The sequence below is a fragment of the Mastomys coucha genome, unplaced genomic scaffold, assembly GCF_008632895.1.
Source record: "Mastomys coucha isolate ucsf_1 unplaced genomic scaffold, UCSF_Mcou_1 pScaffold22, whole genome shotgun sequence".
Lineage (NCBI taxonomy): Eukaryota > Metazoa > Chordata > Mammalia > Rodentia > Muridae > Mastomys > Mastomys coucha.
The window spans coordinates 138,465,333-138,480,694 of NW_022196905.1; the positions used below are offsets into that span (position 1 = coordinate 138,465,333).

Genomic DNA, 15,362 nt, shown 5'->3' on the forward strand with positions numbered 1-15,362 from the left:
TTTTTTTTTTCTTCTTACAAGACAGGGTTTCTCTTTGTAGCCTGACTGTCCTGAAACTTACTGTGTAGACCAGGCTGGCCTTAAATTCAGAGATCCACCTTCATCGGCATCCCAAGTACTGAGATTAAAGGCATGTTCCAGTACCACCCGGCTTAAGTTAGTTTTAAGTTGGACATGTGATGGACTGTACACCTGTAGTCCCAGCAGTTGGGATAGGAGAATCACTATGACTTTAAAGCTAGCCAAAGCTACATGACAAGATTCTGCCTCAATACAAAAACAAAAACAAAACAGCAACAACATTGGAGCTGGGGTGAAAACTCAGTCGGTAAAGTGCTTGCCTTGCAGCTGTGAGGATCTGAGGTCAGTCCTCAGATCCCATGTAAGAGAAGCTGGACATGGTAGGGCAGGGCAAGCTTGTAATCCCAGCATTAGAGAGGTGGAAATACATACATCTCTGGAACTTCTTGGCCAGCCAGCCCAGTCTACTTGGCAAGTCCCAGGGCCAGTGAGGACCTTGTCTCAAAAAACAAGGTGGATGGCACCTGAGGAGTGACAGCTGCAGTTGTCCTCTGGCCTTTCCACATGCATTTGTGTACAAGTGCAGTTGCATGCACAAATGTTCTTATATATTCATGAATATGTACATACATGCGTCCACTCACAATTTCAGTATTCCTGTATGAATTGTTCACACCACACAAGTACCTAAGACTGATTGTGCTTGGAGCTTGATCCTTTGAAGAGGTGACTAAGTTCAAATGAGGTCATCATGGCAGGCTCTTAATGCAGCCTGACTACTGTCCACTAGAAGAGGAAGTGAAGTCAAGGAGACAGCAGTGATTCGCACACAGAAGACCATGGGAGGATGTACTGAGAGGACAGCATCTGCAAGGAGAAGGCTAGAGCCTGCAAGAGAGGCCAATCTGTTGCTTGAACTTCAACCTTGAGCTTGAACTTTAGCATGCAGAACAATAAGGTGAACATGTTGCTGAAGCCCCTTGGTCTGTAGGACTTTATTTCAACATATCAGTAAAGGTTATCCCATAATAGAAGTATCCTCTGAGACCTCCTCCCCCCTTGCATGTGTGTATGTTTGTGTGTGTGTGTGCTTGTCTTTGCAGGTGCACATATATGCTTGTATGTGGACACCAGAGGTTAGTTTTAAGTATTGTTCCTCAGAAGCCATGCGTCTTACTTTTTAGACAGTCTTTTTACTAGGACCTGGGGAATCAGTGGTAGATTATATATAAGCCTAATCCCTGGCCCCATTTACGTAGGGGCATTTAAGTTTGTGTGATCAGTTTTATGATGAGGAAATGGGTATCCAATTGGCTATCTAAAGGCAGATCCTTAACTTGGGAACCTTAGCGATGATTCCCACTGATGGGCAAGGGATTGTGGGGTGGGGTAGGTGTTAGTGGTAGTTTCCTGGTAGATGAAGTGTAAGGCAGTAAAAGAAGATTGGTCTGGTTAGAGGTAGGACCTGGTGGCTCTCAAATGGAGAGCAAGGGAAGCTCAGCAAGAGTCTAGGCAGCAAAGGTGATGGGAGTTTGAAGATGAAGGACAAGTCCTTTTTGACTGTCCTGCCAATACTTTGGTCTTGAGCTTGGAACTTAGGAAGTAATGCTTTCTGATTGTTTGAGCCACCCAGCTTGTGATTCTTTGTTGCTCTAGTCCTAGCAGATTAAAACACTGGTTTAAGAGTATATAAGGGGTATATAAATATAAGAGTATATAAGTGTATTATCAACCCTGACAACCGGAGTGTAGGGCCCAGGACCCACATTGTGGAAAGACCACTCTGAAACCAACAATAGTACAAAGCAGTAGCAAATTGTTGTCTAAAGTAGTTGTAGTGTCAGTAATGAATAAGTAATAAGCAGGTCAGTTGCCCAGGGCTGGGGGTTATTATTACCGCTACCACCACCACAAATCCAGGGACCTCATACATGCTAAGCCAGCACAGGCTAGCATGGCATTATTGAGTTACATATCCAGCCCTTAGGCTGCGATCTTAAACAGGCAATTGGCTCTTGTAGAGCTGATTTACCAGAGGGTTGAAGCAGCAACTCTTTAAAAGGTGAGCCTGGAACATAGAAAACAGCAATCTGAGGCTTTTGGGATCTTGACAGAGGGCTGGGAAAAAATTTCTACAGAGCACCTGCTAGCCTGTGGGAACAGTATAGCATCATTAAGAATAATTACTTCAAGGTGGCTCACTACTTTAATCCCAGCACTTGGTAGGTATACACATGCAAATCTCTCTAAGTTCAAAGCCATCCTGGTCTACATATCTAGTTCCAAGATAGCCAGGGCTATATAGTGACTCTTTCTCAAAAAAGAAAGGGAAGAAGGAGAAAAAAGGAAAAGAAAAGAAAACTACAGTGCAGTTTAAACCCACTAGTTCATAACAAGTCTCCCCAAATAGCAGCAGTTTACCCTCCTAACCCGGTCTAACCAACTCATTTTGAAAAGCAAATGGTAAAGGCAAATTGAGCTGTCTGTGGTGAAACACTGTCTTCTGGGCATGACAGGGCCATTGTTGTCCTCAATCAGAGCCTCTGGGGTGAGCTATAGGAAACTCACTATTAACATTCTATTGGAGGGCGTGGAGGAAGGCCTGCAGATCTCACCTGAGATCCCAGCCCTCCTTTTACCCTAGCTGCTCATGGTCTCTCTTGGGAGGCACTAGCCCACACATGTACTCAATTTAGTGATAGTATAAGACATTGTCATCTACAAAGATTACACTTAAAAACTGTACAATTGAATTACCCACCCCCCTGGCTCAGCAGGTAAGGGCATTTGCCATACAACTCTTACAGTCTAAGTTTAATCCCTAGAACCCACAGCAGAAGAAGAGAACCAACTCCCAGAAGAGCTCCACACAGAGAGATACACAATAATAGTGCATTAGAAAATTAGGTCTCATAATATTTTAATTAAGCTTGTGCCTTTTGTGTTGGACTGGGTGTATGTGGCCCACAAGGTACAGGTCTTGGATGTGCCTGTTAGAGTTTGAGGGTGGTGAAGAGCTTCTGTGAGGAGTCACTCAGGCCAGGGTGAGCTTTTTGGTGAGGCAGCTGTGAGTTACCCATACTTGTGAAAATAGTCCCCAAGAAACTCAATGGGGGCCTTCAAAATGGCTCAGCAGCTAAATTGCTTGCTACAAAAGCCTGGTGACCTTAGTTCCATCACAGGATCCATGTAAGGGTGGGGAGAGCTTACTCTAGGAAGTTATTCTATGCCCTCCATAGATGTACTCCCACAAACACATTGTTTGTGCACAACCAACCATGTTTTGTTTGTTTTAAAGGCATTTATTGGTTCCTCAAGCTAGAGTTGGGTGGAATAACTTGTTTGACTGTTGTTGATGCCTCTCCTGGGTGGTAAACAGATACTCTTACGGCATCTAGCCTGCCCTTCTTTAACTCTAGCTACCAGTTAACCACCTGGCAAATGGGAGGAAATTCTCCTTATACAAATATGTCAGCTGGGAACCGAAGAGGAATGACAGAGAGAATCATTGGTGTGTGAGCCCCAGGGGATTTGAACATTGGTCATCAATTTCTTTTTACCAGGCAAGTCTCTAGTTAATTATACGTGCACACAGGTTTCACTGGAGGTTCTGGGGACCATGTTCAGATAATTGGCTGGATTTATAGTGGCTAAATTAATAGGCAGCTAGCAGCTCCTGACCCACCATGAGTCATTACTGGGAAATTATTGCCCTTTCCAAATTACCTGTCTCTAAAGCAAATAGCATGTACCTACCTACCTCGTAGAGTTCGCCAAGTTTTCTGCTTAGTAAGTCAAGTACTAGATAGCTATTAGAGGGCTCTGAAAACTGGAATCAAAATGCAGAGGAATGTGCTCTTGGGATGCCAGGTGTTTTTAAATAGTGTCTCGGGAGAAGCATATTAAGTGCCCCAAGCCCCTCATTATCTTCCTCCTCCTCTGTGGAGCCTAGGGAGCTGTCTGAAGGCATGGTGACAGGCTGTCACTGTGCATGTTTTTCTGTAGCAGATGATTGCTTTGTCTTGTGCATTTCTGAATGCTGTAGGCAGAGCCTGTTAAAGACAAACTGGTTTCGTAGTGTCCCAACAGTTGCAGCCAGGAGCCTTTCTGAGGCTGGGTTTCTGGTTTAACCACAGGGCTGGGGATTTCAGTTGTGGTTCCTGCTTCTAGAATTTACTTCCTTTCTGTGGTTTGAGCAAACCCAGCTCACCTTCCAGTCTGTGGCTTCATTTCCTCATTTTATGGGAGTTTTTCCTTCACCAGTGTAAGGAGGGAGGGTTTAAGATCCTGAGAATCGACATCAAAAGTGATATACTGCCGGGCGGTGGTGGCGCACGCCTTTAATCCCAGCACTTGGGAGGCAGAGACAGGCAGATTTCTGAGTTTGAGGCCAGCTTGGTCTACAGAGTGAGTTCCAGGACAGCCAGGGCTATACAGAGAAACCCTGTCTCAAAAAAACCAAAAAAGTGATATACAGCAGTGTACCACTGTAGTCCTAGCAATGGCAAGGTGGGGGCTGGAGACTGTATTCCTGGAGCCCTTGGCAAGCTAGCCTGGCCTACGTGGAGAAGTTCTAGGACAGTGAGAGATCTGAGGACCACACTACCACTGGACATTTTCCTCTCACATGCACACATGTATGTACACTGACATACATTTGTGCACCTGCTGTCGTGAACATGTATATACACACACACACACCAAAAGTTGGGGTGGGAGGGAGGAAAACAAAACAAAGTACATAGGAAGGTAGGGCTGGGCTTGGCAGGACTCGTTGTTAACACGAGTGTGTCTTTTCATGCCAGCCCAATGACTCACAGAAGACCAATTTGTGATTCAGATCATTGGACCAGCATTCAGGCATCCCTGCGATCCATTTTATAAGAAATAGGTTAATGCTTGAAAAACAAGCTATTACAGGAAAAGAGAAGAAAGGTAATGATATCACCTTTGTAGAGTTTGGAGAAGGGGTTTAGAAGCCCACACTGCCCTTCCAGGCAGTGGTAAGTATAGGGTAAAGTACACTAGGGTTTCATAAGTATAAATGGTAAACTATGGGGCCAGGTGTGGTGGCACACGCCCAAGTCTAACACAGAGGCAGGTGGAGCTCTGTGAGTTCCAGGCCAGCCAGGGCTATATACTGAAACAAAAGAATGAAAAAGTTAACTACATGGAGGCTTTAAAGCCCTGTTGTCTAGGGAGGGTGGGGACATGTTCCTAACCCTTAGCTTCCAGAGCTGCTTTCCCACTACAGGCTCTGGGAATATCAGTTTTCCTTATCTGTGATGTGGAGCTGGTCCATTTACATCAAAAGGTGTTGTGCCAATCAGATGAAATAATACTGCATTTTTATCAAATCTCAAATATAATCAATTATAAGCTATACCTTTCCTATTGTACCATTACAAGCAAAGAATGCTACCAGTTAAATCAACTTGGTTTAAGTGTTATGCCCTTGACATCAGAGAAGTTAAAATGTAGTGGCAAGCTGGACATAATGGTACACATATATAATTCTAACACCGAGGACAGGAGACTGAAATCTTGAGGTCAACCTAGATTATATAGCAAGATCCTGTCTAGACAAAAGGGTGGCGGGAGGAGAGGGGCACTGGGGAGATGGTCCAGCAACTAAAGCACTTGTCACTCAAGAAAGAAACCTGGAGTTCAGATCTGAATTCATGTGAATACCAGGTGTGGGCGTGGCAATACTCAAGATGGAGTAAGTGTGACTGGTCCTATCAGTGAGCTCTGGGTTTGATTGAGTGTTCCTGCTATGAAAGGATAAAATGTAAAAATAATTGAGGGAGATTGCTGACATTGGCTTCTGGCTTGCAGGAGCATATATGCATGTGTTCAAGAACCTGCACATGCATACATGTGAAAAAAAAAGTGATGAACAGACTATATTTTTAAAATCAGTAAAATCTGATATATTGGATGTGAAAGCACTTGGTTATACAGTTCTCTAGGGTCACATTTGATCTTTATTATGTGCACTTAAGTGGAGTTATTAAAATTGAATAACCAATGGTGGGCATGGGGAGGTGGTTCAGTCAGTGAAATGCTTCCTGAGTGAGCGTGAGGACCTGAATTTGACCCACAGCACCTGTGTACAAATGCCAGCTGCAGTGGTACCCAAGCGCCATCTCAGTGCTGGGATGGCAGAAACAGGTACATCACTGGGGCTTGCTGACCAGCCCTTCCAGAAGTTAGTGGGATCCAGGTTCAGAGAGACTATGTCAAGAAAAAGTAAGGTGGAAGGCTGGGCAGGGTAGCACATTCCTTTAGTTTTGGCACTCAGTTTATTTCAGAGAGTTTGAAGTTAGTCTGGTTGGTTTACAGTGAGTTCCAGGCCAGAAATTAAATCCTGTTTGGGAAAAAACAGTATTTTTATTTTATTTGTATGGGTGTAGACTATGTGGATTCAGTGTCCTCAGGATTCTCCTGGAGCTGGAGTTACAGGTGGATGTGAGTCTCCATTAGGACCTAGGAATCAAACCCAGTTCCTTTAGAAGTGAGCCAGTATCCTTAACCACTGAGCTGCCCTCCAACCTTTTTAGTACACAGATACACAATTCCCTGAAGTCTTCAGCCAGCTCCTCAGCATCTCCTGGGAAGGAAGGGGCATGGGCATCCGTGTTGCTTTTATAAATTTACTTTGGTTATTGAAAAAGAACTTAGTCCCTATTGGCAGAGGCCTCTCAGATTCCCATCACTGGATATGCACTGGGCTTTGGATCTGCTCATAAGGCATAGAGTCTTGGAGGGAATGCATGATGACTTAATGGTGACAAGACCTTCTGGATCACATGATCAGACAGAGTTCACTCCACCAGGAACAGGTCATATGCCTCTGATATGCACAAATGCAGAAGCCATGGAGTTTCCTCCTGTACTGTTTGAGATTCTCCCTAAATATCTCTCTTCTAGATTCTTCCCAAATATCTGTAATCACTCCATAGTCTTGGGAGCATCAGGTCACCCAAGTTAGAGGACACACCACACATAACTGATCAGTACTCTCCAAAAGTGTCCCGAAGGCTGAGATACTGTCAGAAATTGGAGGGGAGACAATTCAAGCGCACCCTGGGGCTTCGGCTCAGCTCAGCTCAGCCTGTGTACCAGTTCTGCCCTCACATTGGAAAAACACCATGCAAATGTAAGATCTGGGCATCGGTGGAGCTCAGTGAAAGGTCTGGGAACTTCTTTCTCTGCAGTGCCTCTCTAAGTCTTCCATTGTTATAAGGTACAAAATTGGCTTGGCAAGCACTTGGCTTCTTCTAGAGTGGTTAAGCAATATTATTTTGTGAGTTCTCAGACCCATTCATATCCAGAATGTTGGTTCAGTTAACTAAAGTTGACTTGAGAATTGCTTATTTTTAACATAATTTCTGTTTTTTGCAGGGGAAGTACCTGTTGTAGAAGTTCCCTCCTTGTTTGTGATCCTGTCGGTGTGCAGTTTATTGATACTGATAGTGTTAATTGCAAACTGTGTTTCCTGCTGTAAGGACCCAGAAATAGACTTTAAGGTGAGCACAGATGGCATGGACATTTAAAATCATCTGCTGGTTTTTAAAGTGAGTGTGGGTATGTGTGTACACGTGCACGCATATAGGAGTAATATATATGGAAGCCAGACTACAACCTCAGATGCCGTCTTCAGAAACACTCTTTTGAGACAGGGGTTTTCACTGACTTGCAGTTTGCTAAGTAAGGTAGACTGGCTAGCTGTCCAACCTCAGGGATCCTTCTTCTTTCTCTACCTCCCTAGTGCTGGGCCTTGCAACCACGTCCATCATTTTTATATCTGTTCTGAAGTTTGAACTCAGGTCCTCCTCTTGTGTACAAGGCAAGTAATTTACTGACGGAGCCCTAACCCTAGCCCTAAAATATCTTCTGATATATTTATCAATAGCATTTCTGTGGATCACATTCTCTTGGGATCAAGGATCAACAGCCTTTTCCTTTTCTTGTGTATAGCAAAACATTGTGGGCTACACAGTCTCTGTCATGGTCTCCTCACCCTCCACCCTGCCATTATAATGCTCTATCAATAACAAATGCTCTGTTTGTGCCAATTTGATTGACGAAAGTAGACAGCTTGGAACTGGCCCATCAGCTTAGAGGCCAGAGGTCAACCTTATAGGTTGTTCTTTGGAAGGCATCCCAAGTTGTTTCCTTGAGACAGGGTCTCTCACTGGGACTGGAGCTCATGGACAAGGCTAGGCTGACCAGCCAGTGACTCCCAGGGATCCACCTGTTTAAACCTCCCCAGCAGTGTGCATCATCATGTCTGGCTTTTTATATGGGTGCTGGGTATTGAACCCAGGTCCTCATGCTTGCACAACAAGGAGTTTACCAACTGAGCTATCTATCCAGCCCCTTGGAGCCTGTCTGACAATAAGCACTTACTGGTGGTGTGCCTTATGTTTTTGCTTAAGTAAGGAACAATATGTAGTGATTGAGTTCACTTGTTTATGGTCTGCACAGAAGACCAGGCAGGTTTTGGCTTCTTTCAGGTTTTTATGTAGGATGGCACATTTGTGATCATTACTTCACCAAAGCAAAGGGATTTCCTCACTTTTTTATATGAGGAAAGGTACCAGAAACCTCAAGTTTATCTCTAAATTTTAATTCCCTAAAGAGAATAACACTTGCTACATAGACCATTTCCTACCTACAGTCAGTGTAAGAGGGTCTGGCATCGTAGGAGCAAATGGATGGGATCTGCCAGCAAGCCAGTTGAGACTTCTCTAGAAATTACTGCCCACCTGTTGATACATTAAGGCTCCACAACATTTGTTTAAAAGAGTGTATTAGTTGAGTGTAATGGCTGCACGATGTAACCACAATACGTGGGAGGCTGAGTGAGGAGGATTGCTACTTGAAGGACAGCCTGTCTCAAAACACTTTCACGCCAGCTTCTCTATCTCCTCAGTCCCTCTCAGGCCATTTTTATTGTGTGCTCTCTTCACTTGGAGTCTGGTATCTCTGAGGAGATGGGGAAGTTGTCCTCCTAGCTCAACCCTCTGCCCTGCACAGAAAGCTAAATGCAGGGGAGACCTGGAGGGAATCCTCAGCCCAGGCAACAGTCCAGTACGGGTGGCCTGTGGGCACCTGTGGGCTTTATGCATCAACACCCACCCCCAAGGCTCACATGGATGCACACATTTCTGTGGGAACTTCCTGACTTCTCTATTGGGAGCACAACAATAGATAGAGAATCTAAAACTCCTGGCCATCGGTCTTGCCAAAGGACTTTGCACAGAAACCTGGCCACTTGGGGACAGAGATAAAAGTCTGATGGGGTTGCTGATACCAAAGTCCGGCTTCTTCTCATGTTTCTAGATACCTCATCCTTGCTTAGATTGATCTGGGTTGTTGAATGTGAGTATCCACAAGGGAGCCAATTGTACTGCAGCTCAGAGTCTGGGATTCTGCATCACTTTGCAGTTGCCCCTGACTGATGCAGGGGCTGCACTGTTTTGAGCTCTTCAGCTTTAGAGTCTGTGACTAAATGAGTAGTTATTGACAATGGTGTGTTGGTTGGTTTCCTTTGGACTTAGAGTTCTGCAGTTGCAGGGGATGAATGGTCCTAAGTGAGACAGTATACAGATCAGGAAGCCAGGTGCCTTACCTCAATATTTCCTCCTTTTCTTCCTCCTCCTCCTCCTCCTCCTCTTGCTCCTCTTCTTCCTTCTCTTCCTCCTCTTCTTCGCCAATATATATGTATATGTATGTATATAAAACTACATGGTGTCATTTCCTTGAATCTTTATAGAGTTATCTACTGGCATATCTACTGGTATGTCATAATTGCTGCCACATTTGAAGTGATATTTTTAAGGGATGATGGATGAAGTCCTTCTAACAAGAGAGGCTTGGTGACTATTCAAAAGAGAGTACAGCTGGGAACTAGGAATGTGATTCAGTGGGTAAAGCAGTTGCTGTGTAAGCATGAGGCCTTGAGTTCAAACCCTGGAACTCGTATAAAGCTACTACAGTAGCACTGTTATCTGTAATCCCAGTGCCCCACGGGAGATGGGAGGCAGAGACAGGAAACCTCCCAAAGCTAGAGGGCCACCTAGCCTGGCGTATGCAGTGGAGGAAACAGAGACCCTGTCTGATACTATGGAAGGCAAGGTCCAAGAGACCCTGTCTGATATAACGGAAGGCAATGTCCAGCACCCAAAGTTGTGCTCTGACCTACTGGAATAGACACAAAAATGGAACTTTTTTTTCCTCTATTTTCCTCCCTCCCTCCGTCCCTCCCTCAAAATTTCACAAAGCCCCTAGTAGCTTTGAGCTTCTTGTCCTCCTTCCTCCACTTCCCAAGTGCTGTAAGCCATCACATTGTGTGTCAGTTCCCTTTTGAGCCAGTGTCAACCTGCACTGAGGCTAGCTCTACCCAGCCAGTGCTATACCATCACACCTAGTATTCCTGAGAATGTCTGCTCACATATGTGCAGAAACCTAAATGTCAGAAATCTCCTGTTACTATCTATAGGGTTTTTTTTTCCTCTTAGTGGGAGGGGCTCTAAGGGAATGTGGCAGCAAAGGAAAATGAAAAGGGTGATGGCAGAAACATAGAGAACTTTGTTCATGAATCCATTCTGTCTCTTCTGGGGTTCCAGGTGAAGGAAGGAATGGTTAATCTTTGGTATCTTCATTAAGTCCACCTGGGCCCCCAGAGGACACCCAGCTCACGGGAGTGAGGCTAGGGAGAGTCAGGACATCACCTGCCCATCATGTTATCAAAGATTCCCACAGTGTGATGGGTGAAGTCTCGGGTGGCTTTGTTCTGTGGTGCTGGGATGGAGCCCAAATTCTGCCATGTGCTAGGTTAGTGCACGAGTTACTTCACAGCCCTCTTTTTACTGTATTGTACTTATTTACTTTTATTTTTGAGACATATTCTCCCTGAGTTGACCAGGCTGATCTTGAACTTCTACCAAGGCCTCCTGAGTAGCTGGGATTAGAAGGCATTTGCTGCCATACTGAGCTCCTGGCATAGTTTCTTTTTTCTTTTTTCTTTTGGCATAGCTTCTTTTTAAAGACAGAATAATTTTATTTTATTTTATTTATTTATTTATTTTTTTTGGTTTTTCGAGACAGGGTTTCTCTGTATAGCCCTGGCTGTCCTGGAGCTCACCCTGTAGACCAGGCTGGCCTCGAACTCAGAAATCCACCTGCCTCTGCCTCCCAAGTGCTGGGATTAAAGGCGTGTGCCACCACGCCCGGCTAATTTTATTATTTTTAACTCTGTATATGTGGGTATGTACACAAGCACATAAGAAAAGTCAGCTGTTAATGTTATGGCAGATGAGAACCAAACCCAGGTCCACTGCAAGAGCACAAGTGCTCTCAGCTGCTGAGCCAGCTCCAGACCTTAAATACTGCCTTATTAAACTCTATTCAATAGAAATTATATTGTAGTTATAAGTGAGTACACCTGGAAAATTTCAAAATAAAATTAGCTTTGACCCAGTTTGCAAAAAGATTTGTGAAAGTAAATAATGATTTTTGAGAGAATTATTTAATCTCTCAACAATTTTTGAGCCTTTTCTGTCCTTGAAGCTTTTGAACTTGGGCAACTATTCATTCCCATGATAAGTTCTGTGGGAATTTTAGAAATTTTTGTTTTTAACTTTAAGCTGTCAGTTTAAAATCTTACTTATTCTCATTCTAGATATGGTGGTGCATGTCTGATGCCCTAGCCCATGGGGAGTGGGAACAGGAGGATCAGGAGCTCTGGGCCAGCCTGGGATATGGGAGGCCAGACTCAAAAACAAAGCAACACAATTTATTTATTCTGCTGTTTTGAGTTAGCACAGTTATTTGAGCCTTTTACTAGAAGTGAATATGAATATGAAGTGAAGTGAAGTGAATGTGAAACTTTCTATTTGAGCACTAACAGCCGGCTTTCCATATACGCTTCTTTTGATTGCAGGAATTTGAAGACAATTTTGATGATGAGATAGACTTCACCCCACCAGCAGAAGATACTCCCTCTGTCCAGTCCCCAGCAGAGGTCTTCACGCTTTCAGTGCCAAACATTTCACTTCCAGCTCCATCCCAGTTCCAGTCGTCTGTGGGTAAGGCCTCCTGTCCTTGTGTCAGCCGTATGTGAACTGTTTGTGAGCGTTGAGTATATGGGAGCTGAGCTCCAGTCACAGGATGCTGAGCTCCCATTTCTTCCTCTGCTTGTCTGTTTTCCTCCTACTCCTGCAGACGCTATATCATGATACTCAGGCTCGGGCTCTTCTGCAATGTCTGTCTGTCCCTCTCTGGCTCCTGAAGTCTAGTGGAAGTCTAGTGTGAGAATAAAACAGTTCTGACTGAAAGATGGCTCAGCAGTTAAGAGCATTGACTGCTTTTTAAGAGGTTCTGAGTTCAGTTCCCAGCAAATACATGGAGGCTCACAACCATTTGAAATGGGATCTGATAGCCTCTTCTGTCATGCAGGCATACACGCAGATAGAGCACTCATATATAGAATATATAAATAAGTAAATATTTAAAAAACAGAACAGTTCTTCCTGAAACATTGAAATGACTCAGATGGACTTCCTGGGGCTGGGGGTGTGGCTCAGTTGTTAGAGTGCTTGCCTGGTACACACAAATGCTGTGTTCCCTCCCAGCACTGTATAAGCTGGGTGTTATAGCACATGCCTGTAGTCTTGGCACTTGGGAAATGGGAGCAGGAAGATGGGGAGTTTGGAATCAACCTGGGCTACCCAAAATTCTTTCTTAAAAAAATGTGGGGCTGGAGAGATGGCTCAGTGGTTGAGAGCACTGACTGCTCTTCCAGAGGTCCTGAGTTCAATTCCCAGCAACCACATGGTGGCTCACAACCATTTGTAATGGGATCTGATTCCCTCCTCTGGAGTGTGTGAAAACAGCTATAGTGTACTCATAAATATAATAAATACACCTTTTTTTAAAAAGTATGAAAAACAAAAAGGCTCACGTGTTGTCTGTGGTAGGCTGGTTTCTCTAGTTCAAGACACTGCGAGTAGGGTTTGCTGCCTGGCTGAGGTAGATTGAGATATGTTAATTGGACTGGTTTTTCATAAGGCTTTTTAGGGAGAATGGTTTGATGAGATTCTATTTCCCATTATAACTATAGGTCATGAAGTAGAGTGTTCCAAGACTTTAAAAGGAAGGCTGTTTAAGTCTTTGCAGGTACTGACCTGGCTTTTAAGGTAGCCATTATACTGTGGGATATGTTTAGGGCAGTAGAAGTATAAACCCAGGCTTATCCTCCTGTAGTTATGTGACTAAGTTACTGTTCTGTTGTTATTAAAAAAACATTGTGAACAAGGCATTTTAAAAAGAAAGCATTTAATTGGGGCTTGCTTACAGTTTAAGAAGATGAGGAATGGGAGAACAGACAGGAGTGGTAACTAAGAGGTTATATCTTGTCCCGAAAGATAGTTGGAAGCAGAGAGAGGAGAGAGCCTAGGCCTTGTGTGGGCTTTTGAAACTTCAGAGCCCACCTCAAGTCAAACAGCACTTTAACAAGGCCACACTTCCTAATTGTTCCCAAACTGGTTCACCAGCTATGGATCAGGCATTGAAACGTGTGAGCCTATGGGGGCCATTCTCATTCCAGTCACTACAGCATGCCATGACTAAAAGAAAAAGTAAGGTAGACCGAGCTGCTGACATCTGTGCTTAATACCAGCCTTCTAGAGGCAGAGGCAGGAGAATCTCTGTGAGTTCAAGGGCAGCTTGATCTACTTCATCTACATAGTGAGTTCCAGGACAGCCGCAAAGCTACATAGTGAGATCCTGTCTCAAAAAAAAAAAAAAAAAAAAAAAAAAAAAAAAAAAAAAAAGGCTGGGCAGTGGTGGTGCACGCCTTTAATCCCAGCACTTGGGAGGCAGAGGCAGGTAGATTTCTGAGTTCGAGGCCAGCCTGGTCTACAGAGTGAGTTCCAGGATAGCCAGTGCTATACGGAGAAACCCTGTCTTGAAAAACCAAAAAGAAAAAGTTAAGCTAAAGAGAAAGTAAATGGGATATTCAGGGGAGATTGCTTAGTGAGGAAAGTGCTTACTGTGCAGAAATGCATGCTCCACAGCACACATATGAAAGACATGGCAGTTTTCTTCTGTCACCCTGGCATTGGGGGTGGATAGTGACAGGTGGATCCTTGGAGCTTGCTGGTCATCCAGTCTAGCCAAATATATGGGCTTCAGGTCTAGTGGCATAGCCTATTTGAAACAATAAGAGCGGAGGGTTGCAGAGGATCCAGTGTCCTCTTTGGACATCTGGAGCCATCAGGCATCCTTGTGGTACATGTACATATATGCAAGCAGACACATAAATAAGTCTACAACAACTTTTAAATGACGTAGTATATTTTAGCTTTAATTTCTCTAAATAATAATACTAAAGATAGGCTTCAATCAAAATGGTGTTTAAAAGGAGTCCAGTGAATCTTTTTAATATTTTTTTTTGTAACAAAAACAATCTAACTGCATTTATTGTCACCCGAAAATAATTTGCAATTAAAACAAATTGAGTAAATATAGCTTGCAGTAGAAGACACCTTTAAACACACTGAGGTGCCTTCTCAGCTTCCCCATACTTGACCATTCATTACTAGTTGGAAACACTTTGGAGCAGAGTAATATTATCTCCTTTTAGCATGATCTGACCCAGTTGTTTTCTTGACTTTGTTTTAGAATGAATCTCTTCTGCATCATCTAATACAAGGTTCATATATTCATCAAAGCCAATAATACAGCCCTCTATCCGCATATTCACTTGTTCATACAGCCACACCTGAATTCGAGATCTATTTTGCAAGTATCTGAAGATAAGGTTGATGGGCTGCACCATCACCTTCTGCACCTTCTGGCCCTGGCCGCGATACGCCATGGTGGAAGTCACAAAGACCTCTTTTTAATATCTTAAGCATAAATGGAAATGCTTCAGTCTGTTGATGTCATTGTTTACTACTTCTACCTAGCTGCTTGGACTATCTTTTTTTTTTAAGGGGAACCACCTATATGGATATTATTCATGTGTGTGTGTGTGTGTGTGTGTGTGTGTGTGTGTGTGTGTGTGTGTGTTTGTTTAGGTTTTTTAGAGACAGGGTTTCTCTGTGTCGCCTTGGTTGTCCTGGGACTCACTCTGTAGACCAGGCTGGCCTCAAACTCAGAAATCTGCCTGCCTCTGCCTCTAAGTGCTGGGACTATAGGTGTGCGCCACCACCGCCCGGCATATATGTTTATTTTTAACATATGTTAAACATATGTTTATTTTTATTTATATGAGTACACTGCAGCTGTCTTCAGACACACACTAGAAGAGTGCATTGGATCCCATT

At 43.8% G+C, this 15,362-nt stretch overlaps 1 protein-coding gene and 1 pseudogene across 4 annotated transcripts in view; one reads left to right on the top strand and one right to left on the bottom strand.

The window, feature by feature from the left end:
* Lmtk2 (lemur tyrosine kinase 2) overlaps positions 1 to 15,362 on the top strand; it is a 94,353-nt gene that overhangs the window by 22,952 nt on the left and 56,039 nt on the right. For all 3 annotated transcript variants that reach the window (XM_031338661.1, XM_031338662.1, XM_031338663.1), the window contains exons 2-3: positions 7,429 to 7,553; positions 11,975 to 12,119. In XM_031338661.1, the coding sequence (XP_031194521.1) occupies positions 7,429 to 7,553; positions 11,975 to 12,119 (270 nt within the window). The remainder of the gene's footprint in view (positions 1 to 7,428; positions 7,554 to 11,974; positions 12,120 to 15,362) is intronic.
* Positions 14,618 to 14,924, bottom strand: LOC116068728 (annotated as a pseudogene). Its single transcript, XR_004109670.1, has one exon. The product of XR_004109670.1 is annotated as a small nuclear ribonucleoprotein E pseudogene (transcript).